The sequence below is a fragment of the Lygodium microphyllum genome, chromosome 1 (assembly GCF_053477565.2).
Source record: "Lygodium microphyllum isolate KBCC chromosome 1, Lygodium_microphyllum_v1.1.10, whole genome shotgun sequence".
NCBI lineage: Eukaryota > Viridiplantae > Streptophyta > Polypodiopsida > Schizaeales > Lygodiaceae > Lygodium > Lygodium microphyllum.
The window spans coordinates 148,281,742-148,308,940 of record NC_141135.1 but is presented as its reverse complement, the minus strand read 5'-3'; the positions used below and the strand labels follow the sequence as shown (position 1 = coordinate 148,308,940).

At 41.6% G+C, this 27,199-nt stretch overlaps 1 protein-coding gene across 6 annotated transcripts in view; it reads left to right on the top strand.

Annotated features, from left to right (window-relative positions):
- LOC148041799 (DHHC-type zinc finger family protein) overlaps positions 1 to 27,199 on the top strand; it is a 98,471-nt gene that overhangs the window by 11,807 nt on the left and 59,465 nt on the right. For 3 of the 6 annotated variants that reach the window (XR_015691547.1, XM_087682542.1, XM_087682513.1), the window contains exons 2-5: positions 4,773 to 4,865; positions 5,274 to 5,375; positions 8,396 to 8,506; positions 8,607 to 8,708. Coding sequence is in view for 5 of the 6 variants with exons in the window: in XM_087682542.1 (XP_087538668.1) it covers positions 4,773 to 4,865; positions 5,274 to 5,375; positions 8,396 to 8,506; positions 8,607 to 8,708 (408 nt within the window). In the remaining variant the exon portion in view is untranslated. The remainder of the gene's footprint in view (positions 1 to 4,772; positions 4,866 to 5,273; positions 5,376 to 8,395; positions 8,507 to 8,606; positions 8,709 to 27,199) is intronic. The other 3 variants (XM_087682521.1, XM_087682527.1, XM_087682533.1) reach the window with 3 other exon arrangements.

The window sequence follows — 27,199 nt, the reverse complement described above, 5'->3', positions numbered from 1 at the left end:
TCAGTTTTGATAACAAGAGACACTTGGATTAGTGAAGGAGTTTTAAATATATTTCATAATCTATGAATAAAGTTATGAACCAAAAAGTGTAAAAGTTGGATATATAATACTTGACTTGCTATAGACATCTCATACATATTGCGTAGCATACATAAATTGGAGATATAATCTAGTTGCTCCAATTGTTGCGTGCTAAGCTTATTACGAATTTTGGTGTGCATAGGGAAATAGACGGGCCAATTCATCTCACGTGCATCCGACGAACAATTCTAAACCATGTGAAGAGAAAATAAGTCTAAACTTCATACTTGCAAGTTGTAACTAGAATCAAATGAAAAAATAGAAGGGATTTTTAAACCTGTGCAAGAATGTGTAAGGCCACTCTTTGGAGGTGGAGCAATTGGTAGTGAAATGACTCCCACTAAAAAAGGCACTTCACCAAAGATTCTCGCTTTCAACAAATGGTAGATGCGAAAGCAGTGCCTCTTTGATCGCTATAATTGATAAGCTTTTAGAGGAAGGCATCATGGTGCTCTTCTGCCAAACCGTTTGGAAGAAAGGTATCATGATCGGCAAGGACATTGTCATCCATGAAGAGAGAGGGTTATTTGAAGGCGGGATACAAGAGTGCGGCAAACCCAAGTATGGGTCGCTTCATTCACCTCCATCTCTTCTTTGTCAAAAAGAGAATATCATCTCTTTTAGAGGTAGTATCCAAGATGTCACTACAATAGGTGTAAGAGGATAGAGATATACAAGGAGATTTAGAGGTGAAATTTGAAAAGAAAAATGTGAATTATGAATTCTAAAACTAAAAAGAAGCATAAATCATTAAAAATAAAATAAAATAAAAAGAATACCATAAAGAAGAGGCCTCCCCATCCAAGATAGTCGATGATTGTATCTCCTCCATTGCATTCGCCATAAGATGATAGGGGAGGCCAATAGTAGCCCCCTCCATGTCTGTTATGCAAAGCACCTTGTAGATGGGAGTGATGGCAATGACAATGCCTCTCATATCCATCCAAAATTCCTTCTTTAAGCAATGTCTTTGAATGGCCTTTGCTTTCACTTGGCTTGATATGGACTTTTCTTTAAGCCACTCCTTGAACTCATTTAACACGATCTTTTTTTGTAGCTTATTGCGAACATCATAAAGACGCTCAAGGAGAAGCCATATGGCCATAAACCAAGTCTTCGAAGGCTTCTTCAACTCTTAAGTATAAGTGATAAATCACAAAAACTCGACCCTTGGAGTTGATGAAGCCAACGATTGTGCAAGCATTGTTGACAATCCTTGCCACCCACTCCAACTCGCCTATATCTTCCATAAGAAGATCTAGACAATGTGTAGCGCATGACATTATACTATGGACGGAAACTTGGCCTTGAGTTTTTGCCCCATAGACGCGTAATTCGAGGCGTTGTTCATGACACATAGAAATAGGGAACGGCCACTCCGGCTTGTAGGAATGGCCTAACGTGTGCCAAACCCTTCGATGAGGTGAAATGGCCAGGGAACATGTCATGGGACGTGAAATTTTGAGATGCTTTAATCTTGCTAGTAATATTTGATTAAGTTACTAATCAAATGTGCAAGGTTGTTTAGCACATGTGATGCACATGGCAATTATTTAATGGGAACAGGCCAAGGACCCTGAGAATACAGTGGGTGTTAAAGGCAAAAAGTTGTGTTAAGTTATGCCAACTGGGTTTTGGTGGTCAGGTGGTGCCAAGTTGGACCCTAGGACAATTGTTTGGCCATTAAGTGTCAGTGGTGACACTAGGGACTAGCATTAATTAATTAATTAATGCTAGTCTAAGTGTCAACAAAGGTTGGAAACCACTCCAAGTTGCAAATGGCCTAGCCAATTTCATTCCAGATGGGCATGTTTAATTTTGGGCAAGGTCAAAAGGGCTGAAATTAATTTTCAGAATTAATTAATTCTGAAAAATTAATTTAATGGCTGAAAATGCATTAGGAAGGCTGCCACTTGGCATAACTTTCCCATGCAACTAGGGAGAAGGCTGTTGGAGGGTGGTGGAAGCTGAATGGCAGCCATTTGGAGCTTGGTGGAGGGAGAGGAGGTGATCAGATTTGGCTCTGAGAGGCGACGACGACTGATCACGCGCCGCGACAGGATAGGGGGTAGCAGGTTTTATCTTCCGCCTCAAGAGAGTCAGTGGTAGGAGAGGAGGGCTCAGTAGAGCTGAGCTGACGTTTTACTCCCCTTTTGAAGTTGTTGGTGCCATCAAATTTGTCATCAGAGCTACGAATCAGAAGATACATTTTAGATGGTTTTCTCTCTTTCTACAGCATTCTCTCATCTCCTCTAGTCTATGCTCAAGTATTCTCAGCAATTCTCAGCCATGGGTAGCAAAATATAGCCAAATTTGGTGGACAGCAGAGAGTTTACTACTGTAAACCCTAAATTACAGCAGTAATTAGGGTTTAGCAACCACGTTGGGACCCATGCCATCAGTCAAAGGCATTGTACACTGAGATCAGCACCGGAAATTCGTGGAATTGAGGATTTCAGATGCCAGCCCGTCTATTGTGAATTTGGGGTAGCATTTGACCAATTGGGGTTCCATTAGAGCAAGTCGTGGGTGAAAATCAAGGGGCAATTTGCCCGAACGCTTCGCTGATTATTGGAACAGCAAGGGCTTTTGAATCAGCCAAGGAGATTGTGAAAACTTGGCTTGTAATTTATCCATCAACAATTGAAATTAAAGAATTACCAAAAGGGGCGCCAGATTTGGGGCCAATAGGGTGTCCACTGTCCAAGTTTATGAAGGTAAAGTGAGCATTTCAGTTTATGTTCATTTGCTAATTGTTGTAATTAAGTGCTTAATCAGGTTAAACCACCCTATATGAGAAGGAAGGCTAGTTTCAGAACATTCCTTCCTATTCCTTACCGTTCCCAACCGTTCGTTGTTTGGAAGAACAGTTTCAAGCTTGCTAACCAAAAATTGGTGTCTTTTCTAGTTTTTTTTTCTTGCTTATGATACACTTCTTCCACCACATGTTTACCCCTCTTCATTGCTGTGTCAAGACTCAAGACAAGCCACAAGCCAATCATGAGTCTATGCAAAGTTCAAATTTGATGCATTATCAACTCTAGGAAATCACAATCAGATTTCAGTCCTATCCTCCTCAATTCCAAGATAATCATTCATTTATATTGTCTAATTTCAAGGGAAATTGGGATAATTAGGGCATTTGGGGCAATTTGGAGCTATGGGGGTAATCGGTCAATTTTGGGACATTTGGATCAATTTGGAGCATTGAGGGATATTGAGGCAATTAGAGGGATATTCGGGGCATTTGGAAATCTATGGCATTTTTGGGGCATTGAGAGCAATTTGAGGCATTTAAGGCAATTTGGGAGATTTGTAGCATTTGGAAATCTATGGCATTTTTGGGGCATTGAGAGCAATTTGAGGCATTTAAGGCAATTTGGGAGATTTGTAGCATTGTGGGGCTATTGGGGCAGTTTGGGTCATGCAGGCCATATTTGGGGCACTTAAGACATGTGCCATTCCCTCCGTTTCTGTTCCCTATGCTTGTACATTCCCCCTGTTTCAAAGGGTCTTGTTCTCGTTCCCCGTTCCAAGTAACTATGCTGTGACAACTTGCACCACATTTTACGGCCCAACCTATACACATGATGAAGTTAGAATCCCTATTCATAACTACACTTTATGCTCCAAAATATCGTCTCTTCAAGGCCATTGTGAGCAGGGAGTCCGCATATTCTAGCTTGGAACTTGGTCTTAATTAGAACTCCAAATGGTTAGGTGGACTCCTTGCGACATAGAGACTTTGTAGAGAGGAGAAGGGGCTAGGCTTCGTTGCTTGGAATGAGAAGATAGACTCATTCCGCTGAGGGAAAGCAGGGTATTGGCGTTCTTCTACTGATCCCTATTTGTATATCCACGCGTTGTTTGTGCTTTATGTGGATGATCTCATTTTGATAGGTGACCATGCCCAGAAGGTCAAGCAAACAAAGGAGGCTCTACATGAGATGCTTGAGATGACAGATATGGGCCTTCTCCACTTCTTTCTAGGACATGAGATTCGGCAAACTTTGAGGGGGCTTATTAGCAAAGGTATATAAGCCACAATCTATTGAGCTTATGAAATTATGTTTGTGCCAAAAGTTTCTTATGAATATCGCCTTAAGTACCACAATTCTAGTGAGTTTATCATTGTGTCTGCACTAGAAGCTTCTCGAAGAAATGGACTGGCTTTTTAACTAAGTCCAGGATGGATCAGGTTGAATTGGAATCGACCATGTATCATGAGGGAAGAGTGATTGAGTAGTCCTAGACTAGGGCTGCATCATGCTCTCCTTCTGTAGTGTTAGGATGCTTCAAAGAATTGAGGTGGACACTCTCCAAGCTTGCTGCAGCAAATCTGTCCTCTCAAAAATCTGCTTGAGATCTCATTTCTGCAAAAATCATGGGGTGAAAGTTAGAATATTTTAAATTTGGTTGTTTGGATCAAGCTGTGCCTAAGTGTTTCATTTTGCATCTAAGCCCAAATTTTCCACAGCTTCAAATGATCCATGTCTGTCCATGCTATATTTTAGTAGAATTGGTCTGTGGCTTGTGGCTTGTCTGTAACAGTTTTTGTTTGGTGCTGGTAGATTTTTAGTAGGTGTAATTCTAGGAACCTTTTCATTTCACTCTTGTTCGTTTAGTCTACAGCTTCATTACAAAAATCTTATGTTTTTAGCTTCCTGATGACATTGTTTTTGCTATCTCAGGGTGGAGACTTACGCTATTGTCAAAAATGTGGGCACTACAAGCCACCTAGGGCACATCATTGCCGTGTTTGTAAACGCTGTGTTTTGAGAATGGTAAATGGAGTTTTTTTCAAGGTCTTTCAAGGTCATAATACTATGGTACAAGGTGCATTATGTGATCAGGGGATGCAGTGCTACAGGTTAATGTTGGCACATGATAAAATGTTTCCTTGCTTGTTCAAAAAAAAGATTTATCAACTTAATGGAGGTTAGAAGCATGACTATGGATGGACTTAAAAGCTTGTGTCACTTGGTCTTTGTTCAGATAGGTTTGTCATTGCATTTGGATCAAAGGATATGCTGAGCATCTATCTGCAAGCATATCTATCTTACATTGTTTTCTTTTTTTCCCTTGATAAATATAATGATCTTTACATTTAGATCAATAGCTGTGCTGGTCACAACAATAGATTCTTCTAGCTTCTGATTTTTTTTATTTTCTTTATTTTTTTAAAAGAACAGGACCATCACTGTATTTGGATCAACAATTGTGTTGGCCACAACAATTACAAAGCCTTTTTTCTCTTTGTCCTCTACGTTGTTCTTGCGTGCAGCTATGCATTGGTATGTGCAATCAACTTAATTTGAACAACTACTAACATCAATGTGCTGTGAAAAATTAAATACTGGAACTTCACACATGATTGTCTGTGCATGTTGTTAGCATTAAGTATATCTCACTTTTGGTTTCAATTTCTGACCTTTCTATGTTTCTTATAAGCATCGGGCAAACAAACCAACAGTCCATTTGTAACTCTTTTCAGACTTTTTGAGAGGTGACATGTCAAAAATGTTATGAAGCATATGAGATGAAATACAAGTTTGTTTGATTACTTGAAACATTATCTGCAATGTTCTAAAAGGAAAGCCTGCATTGAGAGCTTGAAGCTGATAAATCATAGCCTGGAAAGTTTCATCAAATCAAGTTTTGCAAAGGTTTGAGACCCTTTTCAATGGAAAGCATTTTCCTTCTATCCATCTTAGGCCATGTGCTGCTAGGCCAGCAATGAAGACTGACCTCTTGGACACAATGAATCAGGCTAATGCAAGCACAAACTTTCACATGAATTTGGTGATTTGCTCTCATTTATACCTCAAATAGTTTACTGGATAATATACATCCTGTATGTGGGTGCTCTAACTCTTTTTTCCTTTCTTCAGGTTGGAAATACCTTTTCTGTCAATTGAGTTGTCAAAAAATTTGATTAGTTTCTCATTTGATGCTCACTTTCATGTGAATACTGTCACATATTCGGCAAAGCCATTTTGAAGAGGGTGTTAATGCACTTGGGTTGTTGAAGCTAGACTCTTTTCCAATCCAGTTTTAAGGGTGAAATTTGTAGAAGACTGCATCCTAGAGTTAGTCATAAGGCTAGTATAAGGAACACACATGACCTAACAAGACCTATATAAGGCACAATCGACTTGCCACCAAACTGCTTGTCTTTCTATAAATGTGATTTTACCAACCCATTGAGCCATAAGGTAAGTCCGAGTGTCCACATGATAAATCCTCGAGGGTTGGTGTCTTAAATCACCATCATCCCACTTGTTCAAGCACATGGCTTTAACACTTGAGAGATCTCTTTGGCTCTTAGAAAAGTTATGAATAGGATGGCAAGTGGAGATCAATTCGCCATGTTGTGAGTAGGCAAGAGGCTCTTGTGCATGGGGCTTGGAAGGATTAAGTGCATTTGGAGCAAATGGGAAAATAAGCCATGCTTAGTCTCTGAAAGATCAAATGCATTTGGAGCAATGGGGAAATAAGCCATGCCTAGCTTATGTAGACTTTGTGTATGATGCACAAATTAGGGTATGTGAGTATAACATTGAGAATGTGCAAGCTGCAAATAGGCAAGGAAAGAGACAACATGTGTATAGAAACCTGATAGGAGAAAGAGGCATGAATCATATAAGTAGCTTGCTGATGAATCAGATAGCATGGATTCTGTGTGAGGTTGAATATCTGCTTGCTTGAATGTTTCTGGGAATGAGGCTGCCAGTGATGCACCATAAGCCATCAAGGCTTATGCACAGTCTGGGGATTTAGAATGTTGGCAGAAGCATTGCTGCTAGCTGCTAAGGTCTGTAGATTGCAGCAATCTAATCTAAAGATGTAGAATTGCATTGTACACAGTGTGAGCTGCATTATTGGTTATCAAATGCAGAGGCTGGAGCAATTGCTGGAGCAATGATGATTGCGGCTGAGTGCCAAAGCTGCTTGATATGGCGTTATAAAGTCTTGCTTTTCGTGCTATTGTCATTTACACCATTTTTCTTTGCGCGGACCTGTCTTGGATGGCTAAGCTCCCTGTAGGGCTATGCAATGCCATCCCCCACATTGCATTATGAATGCAATGGACCTTAAATCTTGTAATGTATCGGTAATGTCTTTGACTCAGGGCTTTGTTGAATCAACAAAAGCAAAACCTGCTCGTGTTCCAGTTCCTAATACTGACTACAAAGATCCATCATCTGATTAGGCATATGGTATTCCTAGCTACCCTGTTCAGAAGGTGGGATGTGACTTCTAATGGTTATGCACCCCAATCTGTTATATCCACTCAGTTCATTAACAATCTTGAAGGGTTGTCTAAATTGATGGGGTGTAACATAAATAAAGTCATCCATAGGATAGATCAAGCAGCCTTCTTCAATATAGAGGAGGCTGTCTTACAAGCAAAAACCTTTCTGCCTACTTTCTCTAGATCCCCCCAAACTCCATAGAAGTAATAGGTTTTCTACATTGCATCTGCATAAAAACAGATACCACAGAACAAAGCCCCTAATCACTTCGGATGAAAAAGAAAAACATCTTTAAGGGTTTGAAGTGGCACTTAGCAGAATGCTTCCTTCATGTATACCTAGTTTGTCAATAATGATCAGCAATTTGTACCCCAATTGGGAAAATCCTTGGGTAGTGCAAAAACACGCCAAAAGTGACTTCAAGCTTGGGGCCAACAGGTGTCGTTGTGTTGAGCCTGGGCAATCTAGCTTGTAGTCAATATGTTGTATGTGTGCGCGTGTGTGTATCCAGTTGTTTTGCTGTAGGTTGTAGGTGCACAATCTCAGGGGTGATGGTTAAGCAATAAACACTTCGGATCACAATAGTGAGGTTGTGGGTTCAAGTCTTAGCAGGTATATCAGTTGGTTGAATAACTTTGTTCACATGGTAAGTCAGGGCTCTTGCCCACTCAAACACTCAATTGGTTCTCCTGCTTGGTGTGATCAAGCTCTGTTTTTCATTTGGCTCGAGAGCTATTCCATCAGTGCATGACTCTTGGCTTATCTTTGGAGGGTTGGCAGCTGCCCTTGAGGTTCTCTTTTCTTAGATTCATATAGGTCCTTTTTAAAAAGGGATGTTCAAAGCTTGCTTTTCCACTGCTCATGAACATGTGCATATTTTTAAAATGCAAACGTCATCCATTTTGGTGCCACATACATTTTGGCTTCTTGCTAACATTGAGATAATACATCACTTAATGTTTTTTTATTCAGTGAAATTTAAAGTGGCTATTTTAATCATCAGCAGTGACAATATCCTTCCCGAGTGTAACGTAATCATTTGAATCTCTGGATGATAGATACTTCTTGTAGGGTATGCTATTGATGCCCTTTGGGTTGGTGAAGTAAGGCCCAATGCTGTAAGAGCTCCCCAAGTCAACTCTAGCATGCCTACTTCAGCACTCTTGAAAGTAATTATAGCCTCTTTTGGAATGTTTAGGAATTACTGAATTGAGAATGAAGCATGGATTGTTTTCTTGGTTCTTAAGGAGATGTTTGGGTTTTAACCAGCAGGTTCTTTGTGCAATCATATTAACACCACTTACAGTTGGCCTAATTGTTCTTCTTGGTTGGCACATATATTTGCTGCTCCGAAACAAAACTACTATTGAGGTATGAGATATTTTCTGAAACATTTCTTGGTTAATGTGCGTGCATGAGTATGTGAAAGAAAATTTGTCATTTTCCAACATGCAACTACCTGTCACACTGACAATGTTACTCATTGTACAATAACATAATCTGAACATTGGTTTCATAACACAAAACTAGGTGTGAGTGTGTTAAGGAATAATGCCTGCATCATGGAAGGGAATATTAAGACTGTTGCTAAAAAGCACATGTTGGAACCTATCAGACTTGTGACCAATCACTTTGATACTAAAATCGATTCTAAAATGTCTCCATCTGGTGAAAATAATATTGCATCCTGGTTTTCGCCATTCATGTTATGGATTTGTTCCACCATGCCAGTGGACAGAGAACACATGCAGTGCTTATGTGTGTCCAATGTGTTTACATCACTTCAATAATGGCCAAGATGAAATATAGTCCCAAAATACAAAAGAGGGTCTAGTGGCTGTACTGGGACAGCCTGACCAACTGCAACTTGGGGAAAGGTGTGTTCTTAATGTGAGTTCCAGGAAAATCAGGTAGGTAAGGCTGCTCATTCCTCTATGCAGTTGCCACTTTTCAATGTCAATTGGGAAGATAATTACATGAGGCATATGGAATATAACAGATATTTGTAGGGGTGGCTGCAACACAAGCAGCTGAAATGTGTGAAGATGTCGATTTTCATTGGTACCCTTCTCCTGCGTGCATGCAAGAAGTTGTCAATGACGAACCGGAAGAAGCCAGCTATTATGTTTGACTTGCTTCTCACAAAGGGTTGATATTAGGCAAGGTTGGTCCTTTGAAGGCTTTTGCAAAAGTTTGCATGGCATGTGACAAGCAATGCTATCTAAAGTGCAAATGGAAAATGGCAATTGGATACAAACTTTGCAAGTTTTTGAAAGAGAATGTGCTACATTTTGGACCCTTTTGCTCCATCTCTTCCTTCCATTCTAAATACTAGCTGGTCTGGCCAGACCTGCTTATTGCACATTGTGTGGTTTGCGAACTTGCAAAGCTCATGAGGCTTCGCCTTGTTTGCTTCGTGATTTTGTGAGCAAAGGGAAGTGGCACCTGCTTATTGCACATTGCATGGTTTGCGAACTTGCAAAGCTCACGAGGCTTCGCCTTGTTTGCTTTGTGATTTTGTGAGCAAAGGGAAGTGGCCACTTCCCTTCACTCACAAAATCAGGCACGCTTCGTGCTCAATGTTCGATGCACTTTGCACCTCGTAAAATTGTCACCCTAGTGAGGTTAGTCCATTGAGTACTCTACATGGTTGCCTTCATTCTTGTCTTAGGCCTACTTTCCTTGCAAATTGAGAGAGAGAGAGAGAGAGAGAGAGAGAGAGAGAGAGAGAGAGAGAGAGAAAGAGAGAGAGGTAACTGTTAGCCAGTCATTTCCCGGACAGAGTGGACATCAGTGCCACGTCAGCACCTGCAGTCGGACAGGTTGCTGCAGTCGGACAGTATTTACTGCAGTCGGCTACATTTAATGCAGCTGACCTGCTGCAATTATTTCCTATTTTTCGGCTATTTATAGCCAGTTTTTTGGCACACTTCAGTAGGCCGAACTGCTGCAATTATTTCCTATTTTTCGGCTATTTATAGCTGGTTTTTTGGCACACTTCAGTATTCATTATTCAGATTCTGATCTTGAGATCTGTTGGCTGAGATAGACTGTGCTCGGGCTGATGGAGATCAAGGTCATCAAGTCGGAGACATACGCAGATATTTCCTCTACCCCCTTGTGTATTTCTGCACTCTTATACGGCATATTACACCGTAGATTTTCTGCGTTTACACTGTCTCCTTCTCTCTCTCTCTCTCTCTTTCTCTCTTTGTTCACTCTCTATCAGTCTTTGTCCTATGCTTCCGCATTGCAGCACTCTGACATGGTATTAGAGCGGTGAAGATGGACTGAGTGAGGGCTGAACCTATTTGAAGAGGAGATTTCATCGTGACGCAAGGCTACGTTTCCAGGTTTCGAGGCCGAGCGGGAGGGCTGCGTATTGGATCAAGGCTGAAGCGAGCGTAGGCGTGCGGGAAAGGAGTCTAATCGGTAAATTTGCTGCAGGTTATTGCTGTTCGAAGGTGAGGAAGACTGCGTTTGAGGCCTTCCATTGCAGATTTTACCTTTTCATCGCCTCCGGCGGGTGAAGAAGGTTTGGGCAGCGGAGGAATCAGTCCTAGAAGGTTGTGTTTTCACAGTCAGAGGGGGCTGGTTTTGCATTTGTGCAGGTATTGCAGGTTAATATGTCTGCAGAGACTGATTTGGAGTTCCAGGCGATCATGGACAGGAAAGTGCCTGTCCTACCGGCTCTTCCAACAGATCAAAGGTTTAATGGTGACAATTACTGCATCTGGCGGGTGATGATGTTGGCCATTTTAGAGCCTTATGATTTGGCGGAATTGGTGATGGAGGAGATTAACAAGCCCTTGGTGAGGGATGAGTCCAAACTCTCTTCCAATGCTCGTGCGGAGTTGACTAGGGTTGAGTCTCATTGGGACAAATTGAATGCCAGGATTCGATCTTTTCTGCTTTTGTCTTGCACCATAGCCGTGATAGCTCACATTGAGCACTTGACAGTGGCTCGTCAGATATGGGTGGAGCTCGACCAAATGTACAACCGGATGACCCTGATGAAGAGGGTTTCTTTGGAGATGCAAATGCGGACTTTGTCCGTGAATAAGTCTTCTTCACTTCGGGAACACATCAACAAGCTTCGGGAGCTTTAGATGCAGGTTCAAAATGCGGGAAGCCTATTTCCTCCGAAGACATAGTGATCACTTTACTATCCTTGTTGCCGCCACGATTCGGTACTTTTTATTCCGCTCTTATTGCTTCAGGGCGGGAGTCGACTCTTCGATGGGAAGAGTTGGTTCCTATGGTCTTGGACAAGGAGGAACAATTGAAGGGACAGAATGCTTCCAAATCAAAGGCATTGGTTGGTCAAGCCTCTCAGAAGAAGGGGAAGGACCAAAAGAAGAAGAAGGAGGACGACAAATCCAAGAAGGACAAGGAGAAGGAATCAACTTGCCATATTTATGGTAAGACTGGTCACTGGAAGAAGGATTGCTCTGACAAAGACAAGAAGGATACCAAGAAGAAGGACACGAAGGACTCTGGAGTGGTGGCTGCACCCTCATCAGCTGCTTTTCTACACTTAGCAGTCATTGAGGACTCTACACTAACAACTTCTGATGCTGTGATGACAGCTCCACAAGCTCGAGAGTGGATTGTGGACAGTGGTGTCTCATAGCACACGACTCCTTCCGTTGGTGTTGTCCATTTGCGACCTTCGCGTGGGTAGATTCTCATTGGAGACGACTCTTCTTGTCTATTGCTGCGCGGGGTGAGATGCAGCTTATTCCAGATGGACGTGGTGATACCCATACCTCTGAGGTATTTCATGTGCGAGGATTGGGGTATCATTTACTTTCGGTTCATAAGATTTGTGCTCTTGGTCTAAAGAGAAGCCAATCCTTGAAATGAGAGAAAGCCTCCGACTTCAAAGTCAAGAAATAGGCCCAAGTCATCCTGCTGTAGTCATCAACCGTTGAGAAATAGGCCCTCATAGGGCCACGAAGACCTGTAGATACAAGCTCACCGGGTGAAGTAGACCGCCTAGAAGCTTTGTTGGGAATCGCATCCTGATGCAGTTTCCCACGAATGCAAGAGACACATGGCTAATGGCTCACCACTATGTCCCGCAAACCTCGAACAAACGACCCTCATGATGCGTTCCGAAGGTACTCGTAGTTCAGGTGGCCGAACCAAGCATGCCATAGCTCGGACTGTGTCTAAAAAGTAAGAAGAAGAGAAGTAAGAGCTGAAGAAGACTTCAATTTGTAGACTCCATTCTCCTCATACCCTATAAAGAGAACCTTCCTCGATCCACGATCAAGGACTCGAACAGCATCATTGTCAAACTCCACCAAGAGGAGAACCGTTCTGGCCGGCGACTAAATACCTTGCATTCAGACAAGGGAGGTGAATTTATGTCTAATGTGTTTGCTCATTTTTGTGCAAATAGGGGCATTCACCAGGAGTTTGCTAACACCAACACTCCCCAAGAGAATGGCATTTTGGAGTGGAAGAACCGAAGTGTGATCGAGATGGCACGCACCATGATGGAGCACCAACAGACACCTCAGTTTCTGTGGGCCAAGATAGTGGCTACCGCAGTTCACATCCTTAATCGATCTCCCACTTCGGTCGTTGACAGGATGACACCTTTTGAGGCTTACTTCGGGACTAAGCCTGATGTCTCTTATTTCAGGGTCTTTGGGTGTGACGCCTATGTGCACATTTCGAAGACGCAGTGTGATAAGTTCGCGGCGGCTTCCCGCCGCCAGGTTTTTGTTGACTATAGCTCCCAATCCCAAGGTTATCGTTTGTTTGATCCCGTTAAGGGGATGTCTACACAAGCCGAGATGTGCGGTTCGTGGAAGTACCGGCTACAAAGGGGGGTGAGAAGCACCGCGTCCTTGGAGATCCAGGGGAGAGTTGGGCTCTCGAGATAGTTTCTTTGGAGCCAAAGCCTCTTGTTGGAGATCCTTCTTTGGATTCAGAGTGTTCTTTTCCACCGGCCACCCCCGAGGAGCTTCTGCCGGTGGATGTTCCTGAGTCTTCAGTAGATGGAGAGCAATGGGGAGAGATTCGTCCTCCTCCTCGTTGGGCCCGTGACACACTCCGAGCTTCAGGGATCAAGGGGGTCCCTGAGGAGTGGAAATTGCAGGATGGACCACGGAGTTCACAAAGGAATCAGGCCTATTCTTCGGAGCTTGTGTGCTCCAACTATTGTTTACTGACCCGTGTTATGCAGGATCGAGAGTCCACTTCAGTGAAGGAGGCTTTGCAGTTTGATCATTGGCGGAAGGCCATGGAAGTCGAGTTGGAGGCTATTGAGAGGAATGGCACTTGGTCTCTTGTGCCTCGTCCCTCCCACAAGAAGGTGATTGGTGTCAAGTGGATCTTCAAGACCAAGTACCTTAGTGATGGTTCTTTGGACAAGCATAAGGCTCGCTTTGTTTCTAAAGGTTTTGCTCAGCGCCCAAGCATTGATTTCCATGATACTTTTGCCCCCATTGCTCGTATGGTGACTATTTGAGCTGTTCTTGCCTTGGTTGGCCATAGGAGATGGCCCGTTTATCAATTGGATGAGAAGTTAGCCTTTCTGAATGGTGACTTGCAAGAGGAGATCTATGTTGAGCAGCCTCCTGGCTTTGGATCCTCGGATGGGAAAGTTTATAGGTTGAAGAAGGCCTTGTATGGTCTCAAGTAGGCTCTGTGTACATGGAACGAGAAGATTGACTCGTTTCTTCAGTCGAAGTTGGGATATTGACGCTCCACGGCCGATCCGCAGCTTTATGTGCACACTTCTGCGGTTGGTCGTGTATTGTTTGTGTTGTATGTTGATGATTTGATTTTGACAGGGGATCATGCACAGAAGGTCCGAGAGACCAAGACAGCTTTACATGAGGCATTCGAGATGACGGATTTGGGGCTTCTTCATTTCTTCTTGGGTCACGAGATTTATCAGTCTCAGAGGGGGATTTTCATCTCTCAGCAGAGGTACATTTAGGAGCTCTTGGTGACTTTTGAGATGGAGACTTGTCAGCCCATTACTACTATGGATCCGAATTGGAAGGCCACTTCACACTTAGATTCTCTTGTGATGGATGCTTCATGCTACTGTCAGTTGATTGGATCCTTGATTTGGCTTCTCAACACTCGTGTTGATCTTTGTTTTGCTGTGGGTCTTTTGGCAGGGTTCATGATGGAACCCAAAGAGGTGCATTGGCAGGCTGCCCTGAGGATTCTTTGGTATTTGAGGGGGATCTCTGACTTAGGGATTTCTTATCCCGCAGGTACAGATGCTTTAGATTTGGTTCTTGCAGGTTGGAGTGACTCGGATTGGGCTGGCGATGTGGACCACTGATGGTCTACTATAGGCTACTGTTTTATCTTGGGTACAGGTGTTATCTCTTGGAGTAGCAAGAAGCAACCCATGGTACCCCTTTCTTCTATTGAGGTGGAGTATCGGGCTGCGTCTTCCACCACATGTGAGGTTGTGTGGCTTCGGAGATTGTTGGAGGAACTTGGCTGCCCCCAGACTCGTCCTACTCTTTTGCGGTGCGACAATGAGAGTTGCATTGCCTTGGTACGGAATCCTGTATTCCATGCCCGGACGAAGCACATTGAGATCCAGTATCACTTTATTCGGGAGAAGCTTCTGGATGGGACCATTGATGTGGAGTACTGCAAGACCGAGGATAATCTTGGAGATTTGTTCATGAAGGCACTTCCCTAGGCTCTTCTTCGGCAACATTCCAGATCCCTCAGTCTTGTCACCCGTCCAAGATCTGAGAGGGGGTGTTAGCCAATAATTTCCTGGACAAAGTGGACATTAGTGCCACGTCAGCACCTACAGTCGGACAATATTTACAGCAGTCATTAAATGCAGCCGACCTGCTGCAATTATTTCCTATTTTTCGGCTATTTATAGCCTGTTTTTTGGCACACTTCAGTATTCATTATTCAGATTCTGATCTTGAGATATGTTGGCTGAGACAGACTGTGCTCGGGCTGACGGAGATCGAGTTCATTAAGTTGGAGACATACGCAAATATTTCCTTTGCCCCCTTGTGTATTTCTGCACTCTTATACAGCATATTACACCGCAGATTTTCTGTGTTTACACTGTCTCCTTCTCTCTCTCTCTCTCTCTCTCTCTCTCTCTCTCTCTCCCCTCTCTGTGTTACTCTCTCAGTCTTTGTCCTACGCTTCCGCATCGCTGCACTTTGATAGTAACAACCATGAAGCCATCAATCCAATTTAATACTCCATAGATTTCTCCTTAAGAACTCTTTGGTGGAAAATTTAATGTAGGGCACTTAAGCAGGGAGCTCAAAGAGAGTATACAGCTATTATAGTTATATTACTTTAGTATAACGTATGTTATATGTGTACCGTACAATCTATATGATGTGTGTTCTTTACACATGATACTTCAAAATAACATCCTTTTTTACCTTAACAAGCGAGTTCAAAGAGTTAATTGGTTGAATCAAGTTGCATGCAAGATCAATTACTAATCACCTGATCTCTTAGCTTGTTAGCTGAATTAGTTAAAAGAGGTATATAAAAGTTATTAAGAGGTTTGATTTAGGCTATATTCAAGCTTAGATACTAAGCACAATGGGTGCCTTTGCTATGAGCTTTAGACTTTTTCTCCAAACACCCCCCCATCAATACACGTGTGATCCTCTCAATTATCAAAAGACTTAATACATACATCCACATGGCTATAATTCATAAGACATTGTCAATAAAAAAAGTTCCACGATATTTTCTACTAAAAACTTAGAATATGATACAAACATATGGCAACTCCGTATGTAAAAGGGTGACTTGGAACAAACACATAGAGTGTACAATTTCCGAGTGCCTTGGTGAAAATGTCTATAACATTTTCTTGCGTAGGACCATACATCAAGCTGATCTCTCTCTGATGTAATGGTAATGCATCTCAATATGTTTCACGTGAGCACGAAACACAGGATTTTGTGCCATTGCAATAGCACTCCGACCATTAGAAAGAATGGGCGTAGGACCCTCCAATGGTAAATGTAGATCAGCCAACAATTTGCGCAACCATATACATTCCATTGTTGTTGTGAAAGCTGCCTTGTACTCAGCCTCATAAGACGAGGTAGCCACTGTAGGTTGTTTCTTGCTTAGCCATGAAATGCATGAATGGCGCAGAAAGAAACAATGTCTACTAATAGACATACTGTCTAGTATTTGCATCACTAGCCCAATCTGAATCATTGTAAGCTTGTAATTACAAGTCTCCCCCCGGGAGATAATAATGCATGTGATTGAGTACCTTGCAAGTATCTAAAGATTCGCTTAATAGCTTGCCAATGTATAGTCCGTGGGCTATGTATATACTTGCTCACTTGAGATACTGTATATTGAATGTTAGGGCATGTGTTGCAAAGATAAATAAGACAGCTGCAACATCAGACATCTCTTCACCATCATGCATAGACAACTTTAAGCCTGGCTCCATAGGAGTGTACATAGGTTTGCAATCTTGCATATTTAACCTATGTAACAGCTTATCCACATACTGTGACTATGACATGATAATACCACACTAATTTTGGGTGAACTGAACGAAGGGATGAGTGGGCAGTGGGAGTGCGAGTCAGGAGTGGAGCAATAGTGTTGAGTGTGAGAGAGAGTGAATCCCAAGATGAGTGTATCAGAATGTTACGGTACACAAAGAATAAAATGTATTTATATGTTAGGGTACAAATAAGGGTGTGCTCACACCGTAAAACTTTACAGGGAGATGAAGGGACCCTTATACCTAACCACCTCCCACTTAAAGGCTCAAAGTGGTACCTTTAAGCTAACCTACTCCCACTAATCGGATGCAATGCTCGTATCGAGTTTTTGCAAGACTCTTAGTAAGAATATTTGCAGGGTTATCTTGGGTTTTGATCTTAGTTAGTGTTACAAGCCGTCGAATAAAGTGGTAATGAACATTTGTGTGTTTGGTATATGCATGGAACATAGCATTCTTAGCTAGACATAAGGCACTTTGGTTATCACAACCAAGCATTGGAGTATGTGAAGAAAGACCAAAGTCCTTGACCAGATGGGCAAGCCAAATAGTTTCCTTAGAACCTCGTGTAGCTGAAATATATTCAGCCTTTGTAGTACTCAATGCCACAATTTTTTGCAACCTTGTACACCAAGAGATAGCTCCACTAGTCAAAGTAAAGACATACTCACTAGTAGATTTCCTAGTGTCAAGATCTCCTGCTATATTCGAATCACAGATTCCTTGTAACTCTAGTGTACCCTTTCCATAACATATACACTTCTCTTGTGTACCTTTTAAGTATTTGAAAATACATTTCATAGCTTTCCAATGTGGCTTGGCAGGGTTAGACATGAATTTGCTAACAACTCCCACTGCATGAGCAATGTTAGGGCGAGTTGCAACCATAGCATACATCAAAGATCCACAAGCTGATGCATGAGGTATGCTCTTCATTGCACTAACAGCTACATCGTCCTTTGGGCAATTAGATTTTGCTAAGCTTTTTATGTGGCGGTAAAGGCATACCGAGAAGCTTAGCATCAGTCATATTAAACCTGTCAAGTACTTTGCTAATGTACTTGTCTTGTGAGAGAAACAACAAGTGTTGCCCTCTATCTCTTTTAATGTGCATGCCCAGAATGTGTTCAGATGGCCCCAAATCTTCATAGAGAAGGCTGAACTTAGCTGCCTTTGAAGAGCACTCAAAGTACTCTTATGCTTTCTTGCAATTAGCATCTCATCCACATGTAAGACCAGCACAATAAGACTTCCATCATTAGCCTTTTTAGTGTATAAGCAATGATCTGTATGGCTGCGTTTAAATTCATGGTTGAGCATGAAGGTATCAAACTTTTTGTACCATTGTCTAGGGGGCTTGTTTCAGCCCATATAAGTTGCGTTTCAGCTTACAAACTAAATGCTCTTTTCCTGGAATGGCAAAGTCTTCTAGTTGTTTCATGTATAGCTCTTCATCCAGATCACTATGAAGAAAAACAATCTTCACATCCATCTGATCCAACTCTAAATCCAAGGATGTAGTGAGAGCAAACAAAACACGGAGTGTAGCCATCTTCACCACTTGTCAAAAGACCTCTTGGAAGTCTATACCTTCCTTTTGTGTATAGCCCTTAGCAACCAAATGTGCCTTGTACTTGGGCTTCCCATCAATACATTTCACTTTGTAAACCCATTTAGTAGGGATAACTTTCCTATCCTTAGGCAAAGGTACAAGCTCCGAAGTGTTATTTGCATACAAAGACTTCATCTCTTCCTGCATAGCAAGCTCCCACTTTCTCTTGTTTTTACATGACTGTGCCTTCTAAATGTCAGAGGCTCACAGTCATTAGTCAACAACATGCAATCCAAAGATGATTGAAACGTGTGTGGCTGTCTTCTAATATGTGTAGACCTTCTTATCAAATGATTTGTATTGTCAGGCAATGGATCTACATCCTCAGGTACGTGCACATCATTACTAGGTTGCTGATTTTCAACATTTTCTTACTACTGTAACCTGTTTTCAGCATGTTCTTCTTGCTGTTCTATTTCCTCCTGTGCATCTATTTGTTGTCCATTATCTTCTGGCTGTAGCACAATGGGTTGCTGCTCATTTTCAGCATCAAAAGGAATAGAATCTTTAGCTAATGGCTGTTGAATGGCTAGCTGTTCATGCTGAAATTTGACATTCTTTTTGTCAAGGTCACCTTGTGTAGCATGTTTCAACAACTTTGCCTCATTAAATACTATGTCTTGGCTTCGCACAAGCTTCTTGCCTTGAGTAAGCCAAACTCTATAACCCATCTCTCCCTCATCTCCATATCCCATGAAGATGCCCTTAATGAATTATATGTCTAGTTTGGTCCTTTGTTCTACAGGTACATGCACAAAGGCATCACAACCAAAGACATGCAAATGGTTATTGAAAGTAGGTTTGCCAGAACAAACCTCTTCAGGAATGCCATTTTCCAATAAACGATTTGGAGAGCGATTGCATACATGAACTACAGTTTTAAGAGCCTCTCCCCAAAACTAATGCGGGAGATTAGCTGTGGACAGCATGTATTTGACTCTCTCACAAAGTGTGTGATTATATCTTTCAGCTATGCCATTCGATGCAGGATTATAAGGAGCTATCAGCTCCCTTTTAATGCCATGCATCTCACAAAACTTTTTGAACTCATTAGAAACATACTCCCCCCATTATTTGTTCTTATAGCTTTTAGCTTAAGTCCTTTTTGAGTGGTAATAAAGGCATGAAACCTTTTAAGGTATCCAATACTTTCTTTTTGCTCTTTAACACAGACCCATGACTCTCTACTGAAATCATCAATAAAAGTGACAAAGTACCATGCATCCCCATATGAAGTGATAGGCATGGTGCACACATCAAAGTGTACTAAATCAAGAGCATTGGACTTCTTACAAACACACTAGAGTAATAAGGAGACTTCATATGTTTTCCATATATGCAATCATTACAAAATTCGAGATCAGGGCCTTTTACATCAAATCTCCTTAAAGAGGAGAGAATTTGAAGGCCCTTTTGGCTCATATGGCCAAGTCTTTTGTGCCAAAGTTCCATGTGTAAATGGATTTCAGCCATAGCCAAGAACTTGCAAGGTAATGCTTTACAATGCAAATAGTACAAAATTCCCTTTTTGTTGCCTTTAACAATCAGCATGGATCCCTTGTGGACCTTCCAAGATCCACCACCAAAGGTAGTAAAATACCCCCTTGCATCAAGCTGCCCAATTGACAATAGACTTTTCTTTATGCCAGTTACATATTTGACATACTGCAAAGTCAACTCTTGACCATCTTCAAGAACCGAGTGAATGGTACCTACACCCTCTATCTCACATGCATAGTTGTTGCCTAAGTAAACCTTGCCTAGGCAACTTGCAGTGTATTCAAAAAATGACTCTAAGGAGGGAGTAATATGAAAAGAGGGACCATTGTCCACTATCCATGATTGGGACAGCCCATCATGGGCTGAAAGTAAGGCATCAATTACTTCCTTTTTGGTGATGTGCATATCACCTGCTGTTGCCATATTGTCTACATTGCATGAGGCTGCAACAAGTATCTTTTTGGTGAGAGAGAGCTCTTCAATGACCACACTAGATGCAACATTTGCCTTTGCAACTTCTTTTGAGGGAGAGCTATCATTATTTTTCTTGTCATCCTTCTTTTTCTTTCCCTATTGTTTCTTTCTTTCTTACTCTTTCTTGTAGTACTGACAGTTCGGATTTTTATGCCCTTTATGTTTACACTGATAGCAAAATTCAAATAACATCTTGCTATTTGCCCTCGCTTTTACTTCTACTTTTGCCTTTATTTGTTGCATTACCCCTCTTTTCTGACCTATCTCTAAGATGATAGGTTGAACCACTGCTTTCTCCAATGGACTTTTTTTTGATATGGTCATTGAGGATAGGCCCCTAACACCATCAAAGGTTAATGTTGTGTTGTTGCTAAGTGAAACAACCAAAGCCTCCTAGCTATCATGTAAAGTCATTAGCAAGAAAATAGCCTTCAGTTTATCATTGAAGAGCTGCAAACTAGAGTCCTGCAAAACTGACTCAAAATCCCTGTGAAAGCACTCAAATGCTTAGATGCTGGCTTAGACTCATCCAACTCCTTGTTCAGAAGTTTGTGCATGAGATGTAGTTGATTTACCGGAGTTGTATATTCATAAGTATCCATTAACTTTTTCCATACAGTATAAGTTGTATCAAGACACTTAATGTTTGTAAATACATCATAAGATACATCCATTTTAATGTATGCAATGGCCTTCTTGTTGAGTCTAGCCCAATCCTTATCTGCCATAGCTGCAAGCTTAGTTTCCAAGAGAGTACATCACAGTCTTTGAGAAAAAAAATGCCTTGCATTCTATCCTTCCATAGATCAAAGCCAATGCTATCAACCCTCTTGATTTCAAGGAGGGATTTAGTGTGAGTGCTGCTACAAGCATTAGTAGCCATTTGTTAGCAAAAGTGCCAAGCACCAATGCTGTAATTTACGACAACAAATAACAGGCTAAACACTCAACTAATTAAAGAATGATAATATGCAAGTTCCCCCCTTCATTCTTAATGTATAGAGTGGGAGCAGTTGGATTGCTTTTGAACCCTTTGCTAGCCAAATATGCATCAAGTTTAGAGTACCATGTACGAGAAGCATGTTTGAGACCATAAAGAGCTTTGTTTAGCTTGCATACCATGTGCTCTTTCACCTTAACCACAAACCTTGGAGGTTGTGACACATAAACATCCTCATGCAAATCCCCATTCAAGAATGTTGTCTTAATGTCCAACTAATGTACCTTTCAACCTTAATTTGCAGCCATAGCAATTACACATCTCACCGTACTCATATGGGATGTAGGAGCAAAAGTCTCTTCATAATCTATGCTCTTCTTCTGTGCATAGCCTTTTGCTACCAATTGTGCTTTGTACTTGTCAATGGTACCATCAACCTTGTGTTTTAGTTTAAAAATCCATTTTGTGCCAATGGCCTTCTTGTCAAGTGGTAAATCCACAAGATCCCATGTAGAGTTAGTGGCGATAGAGTCTAACTCATCCTGCATGGCCTACATTCAATGTATATCTTGTTGACCTTCGTCCAAGGAAGTAGGCTCATCATCATCCAATAGTGAGCTCATAAATACATACTCATCACAATCATCTACTTTCATAAAATCAGTCAAATGGGCTCCCCTTGCATCGTGTGTTGCATGTCTAGCAGCCCTTCTAGTGCGTTGGGCTAAAGGAGCATCCATTTCACTTTCCTAGAGAGTTTGTAATAGCCATCCCCTTTCATACTTTAGTGCATCTTTCATTGCATATGACAAACCATTATCAATACCTTGCTGTTCAGGTGCATATGGTGCAGCAAAACAGCTTGCTGTATTATGTCTATCCAGCCATTTACAGCAGGCATGGACTCCAAAGAAAGTGGCAAGAGACCCTCAAAGACATCACCAATGTCGTGGGTGGCTTGCATTTGAAACTGATCATATGAAAATGCAACATTTTTAGCAAATATGACATTGAAAAAAACTTTCTTTGTGCGTGGGTCATACAAGTGATAGCCCTTGCTTTCCGAACTGTAGCTATAAATACACATTTTACAGCCTTGTCATCAAGCTTCCCATGAAGCTCTTTCGGAACATGTGCATTGGCTATACAACCAAACACCCGAAAGTAGTCAACCTTGGGTTTTTTGCTATGCCAAGCTTCAAACGAGGTGATCATCTTTAGTGCCTTAGCGGGTGCATGGTTCAACACATGTAACCAAAATTTATGAGGCAGCCCCTTGCTTTTGAGCATACAATGAGTCATCTGCATAAGAGTGCAAATCTTCCTTTTAGCAACACCATTTTGCTGAGGAGTCATTCTAACAGTGGCTTGATGCGTAATGCCATGATCAGGCAAATATGTCTCAAAAGCACGAGTCATGTACTCCCCCCCCCTTTATCCTGCAAAGTGTTCGTCCTTTCAAGTTAGTTTCAGCCTCAAGCTTTGCAACAAGATGTTTGAAATGCACAAACATATTAGATTTTGCTTTCAGCCCATACACCCATGTATACTGAGAGTAGTCATCAATAAATGTATCAAAGTAAAGATGACCTCCAAGTGCAAATGTTCTCATGGGACCACAAACATCAGAGTGAATAGGCTGCACCTTTGAAGGGTCATCAAACTCCCAAAACTCATATGTCCATAGCGGGCATGCCATAGCTCCGCATTTTGCATAGTGGGTGATAGAATAGTAATTGCTAGAGCATCATGAGACTGTGTACCATAGGTATCCAACAAAAACAAACCCTTATATATCCGAGAGAGTCTGAGTGCATGATCTATCTCCTTGTCTTTGACAATGCGTTTTATCATCCTCAAAGATAATCTTAAAGCCATGCTTTTAAAAGCAGAGATAGATAACAAGTTCTTTGTAATGGTAGGCACAAACAAGGCATCTAGAAGTATGAAATCAGAACCATTTGCAGTAGTAATAATGACTATCTCAATCCCGCAAACATCATAACTGTTGTTCGCACGTGTAACACGCTTCCTAGCAGGGGCTGAATGCAAAGAGGAAAACAAACACTTCCTAGAAGTAATGTGCTTTGAAGCTCCACTGTCAAAATACCATGTTTGTTGCATTTGAGCAGCATTAAATGCTGAATCAGCCATTGAAGAATCATAATTGCAAGTTAGAAATGCATAGTCCTCTCCACAAAGTTGGCTAAAGCATTACCATCGGTAGATTTGCTGGCTGATGTCTCTTGGACAGCCAAATCGGAGCCCTTTTTCTTGTCTTTGGCTAATCTCTTATGGCATTCATCGATATAGTGACCCGACTTCTTGCAATAGTGACATTTTCCCTTCTTTTTAGACTTTTCTATGTCTTGTACAACCTTATTTGACGGTTGTCCAGCATCACCTTTTTGTTGATTTTTTGTATTTTGCTTGACTTTTCCTTTGCCTTTGAACTTGGAAACCATAGCTACATCTCCTGAATGCAATGCAACATTCTTTTGAGTCAGTTTCTCTTGCAACAAGACGCCTTCCAACTCCACAAATGTAAGGGGCTATTGGCCCCCCCAAAGACAACATCAAAGAGGTGTGGAAACCAAGATACGACTCTAGAAGAGAGTTCAATGTGATGTTTACCAATTCAGCATTCTGAATGATTTCATCTATATTGAGCAGTTGCTTATGCAAATCTTGTATGTGAGTAAGGTGATGTTTACCGATTTAACATCATGAATGATTTCATCCACATTGAGCAGCTACTCGCACAAATTCTGTTTGTGAGTCATGTGATTTGTCATGCTATCACCCTCATCCATGTGCACATTGGCCAACTCTCTACAGAGGTAAAATATTTTGGCCTTGTTATGTGCTGCAAACATATGCTCAAGTATATCTCATGCTGGTTTTGAGGTCTTACAAGACCGGATGTGTGGAATGGTCGATCTTTTCACTAACAAGGTAATCGAAGAAAGTACACGTGCATCTTTTAATCCCATCTCCTTTGATCCTCGGTAGGAGGGGGAGGAGGGGCAGTAATACTAGCAGCCTATCCTTTAGGTACATTGAGGTGCAAGACCTCTTGGTTGCTGCAAATCACCTGTAACATAGTCCTAGAATTCCTTCGCTACTACAAGAAGGTTGCAGACCGTAAAACTCCACAACGGGTAGTTTGATCCATCAAGTTTGTCCTCTTGAGTGAGGAAACCAGGGATGTTGCTTTGATCATTAGTCCCTTGATGTGCCATGCTGTTAATAATGGACAAAAATCTGCAACCAAATATTTTTGTGCTGAAGTACAGATTGTACTCCTCAGAGTATCAAAAATCCCCTTGGGATTATGCAACTAGTACCAAACTGTCACACAAATGCCAAAGTGTGTCCAATTTGACCCAAATCAGCACTTAGCCAAGAAATAACAGCAATGCACTGTTGTACCACACCTGCCTTGCAATGCGTGTTCTAAAAAGTACAAATTACAGCAACTTAATGCCAATTCTTATTAAAATTTACAGAATTTCCTCGACATTTTCTACTCAATTTGATTGTAACAGCAATTAAATGCTGTTGTACTACTTGTTTGCTTCCTTGGAATGCGTGTCACGCAAAAGCCCCAAATTTCTTCCTATAATTTCAAAGAAATTGAAGAAAGTTGTACCTTACAGCTTGAATTTCTGCAATAATGTCACCTCGGGGTGTATGCCAACAATGAACAGCAATTGGAATCTGCCTCTTGATGTGTGTAGGAGCCTCTAAGACAAAAAAGCCCCAAATTTCTTGCACAAATGTCGATGAAATTGTGCAATGTCGGCCTTTACAATGATGATTTGCACATGGAATTGCAAATTGGGCAAAAGCTTGAGAATTTTTGGTGGGAATGTTAAAGAAATTGTGAAATTTCTTTGAATTGGTTGTCAATTTGAATTTCGGGAGTGAAAATTGACAAGACCCCCAAAATTTGGGCGGCACGAGCTGAGATTCAAAAAGAGATGGCCAAAATGGATGGGAAATTGCAGAAATTTTGAAAAAACCCCAAAATTGAAAGTTAGGGTTCCTACACTTTTTAGGGTTTGCAGAAATCGCAGCTAGGGCTGAGAATATGGTGGGCAGAGATGAGAAAATAAGGGGTAGAATAGCAGCATCTCCTCCAAAATAGTAGCTTCTCGGGCTGTGTGCAGGCTGCGCACGAGACTGCGCATAGGACTGCATGCAGGCTGAAAACAGCAGCAGCTTGTCCTTCTCTTCCGAGGGCAGAGATTTGGTTGATAGGAATAGGACCTTAGGTGGGGTGGCACCAGTTGACGGTGGCTAAACTGAATCAGCGTGTAGAACTTGCTCTGATACCCAATGTTGGAAAATGGCAGCCAGCTATGGAGGAGAGAAAAGAGAGACAATGAGAGTGTGCTGAAGCAAAAGAGTAGAGTGTACTTGTTGAATTGAAAGAATGAGAATGAAAGGTACAAGATAGGTCTAAGATAGACCTAGCTCTAACTCAACTAGAGTTAACTGACTCTTAACTAACTCTAAGAGTGGTGACACAACTTATAACTTTAGTTGTGTTCATACTAAGAATTGAAAAAAAACTAAAGACTAAAACATTGGGCATTGCTATAGAATTTGCAAATTCAAACAAGTGTGGCATGGGGGCGGGGGATCTATAGGTGCCCTTCATCTTGGAAGCGAAACTCTTGCTTTCATGTCTGAGGTCATTGCTTCCCACATCTTGACGCAAGTACCTTCAAGTGCAGCCCTATACTCTCCTGGGGGAGAGGCCTTTGATGATCCTCTTGTCTCCTTGATGTTGCTTTGATCCTCCTATCACCTTGCCGCCTGAGTTAGGTCTAGTTTTTATCACTTCTTCACCCTCTCTGATCACAGAATTGTACATCAGGCTCACTAAAATATGATGCTCATCGAGCCAGTTCTTGTTGGATAGAAAAATATTCACAGCTTAGGGGTTGACTCCAATTGCCTGTTCAATAGTTCGTCACACAGTTCATCATCTACATTGCCTATATCTTTGCAACAACATTGGTATTAGGAGTGCAAGTAGAAAGGGTAAGAAAAGAAATTCACTCCAGTCCGAGATCCTTAGTTCTAGACCATAAAGCCTAACATGTAGTGATCGAGTGTATCCCATGATGTACTTGTTGGAGCACACCACTCAAATTGCAAGGATACAAAGAGGTGTAGTGCATATACGAAGGAGATGATCTGATGCTAGTATGAGAGAGAGAGAGAGAGAGAGAGAGAGAGAGAGAGAGAGAGATTGCAGTAAGACGTCTTGGCTATAGGTTACGTTGCAACAACAGTTGAAGTGATGGTGCAAGAGGTTCAAGGAGACTCTTGCATCTGAATTTCGCAACGATGACAAGTTTGCAGCCAATGTGAAACTGTTAAAGGCTCTTGCCATGTTGTTTGCGGAGGGCATTTTTGTGATGCGGAATTGTGGGAACCTCATGGCAACATAACTTGCGAGGCCGGTAGACTGTGATCTGTTAGCAAGTTGAAAATGTAGCTAGCCTCATCCTCCATTTCTTTAATGTTGTGTAGCTATTAGCTCGTGAAATTTTTGATTTGTGGATACCTATGTGAGATTTGGAGCAGTATTTCAATTTTAAAAGCCTTCTCCAAAAAGAAAAAGAAAAAGAGAGAGAGAGAGAGAGAGTGTGAGATTTCTCACCTTTGCCTCCATCCCAACAATATCTTGGCATCTACACCCTTGCAACACTTTCCAAGTAGTTTATAGTTTTGAAACCTTGTGATCATGATGCAAATAATCATTAGAGTCCAATTAACCATTGCTTGGCTTGCTATAATGGAAGCCTCAA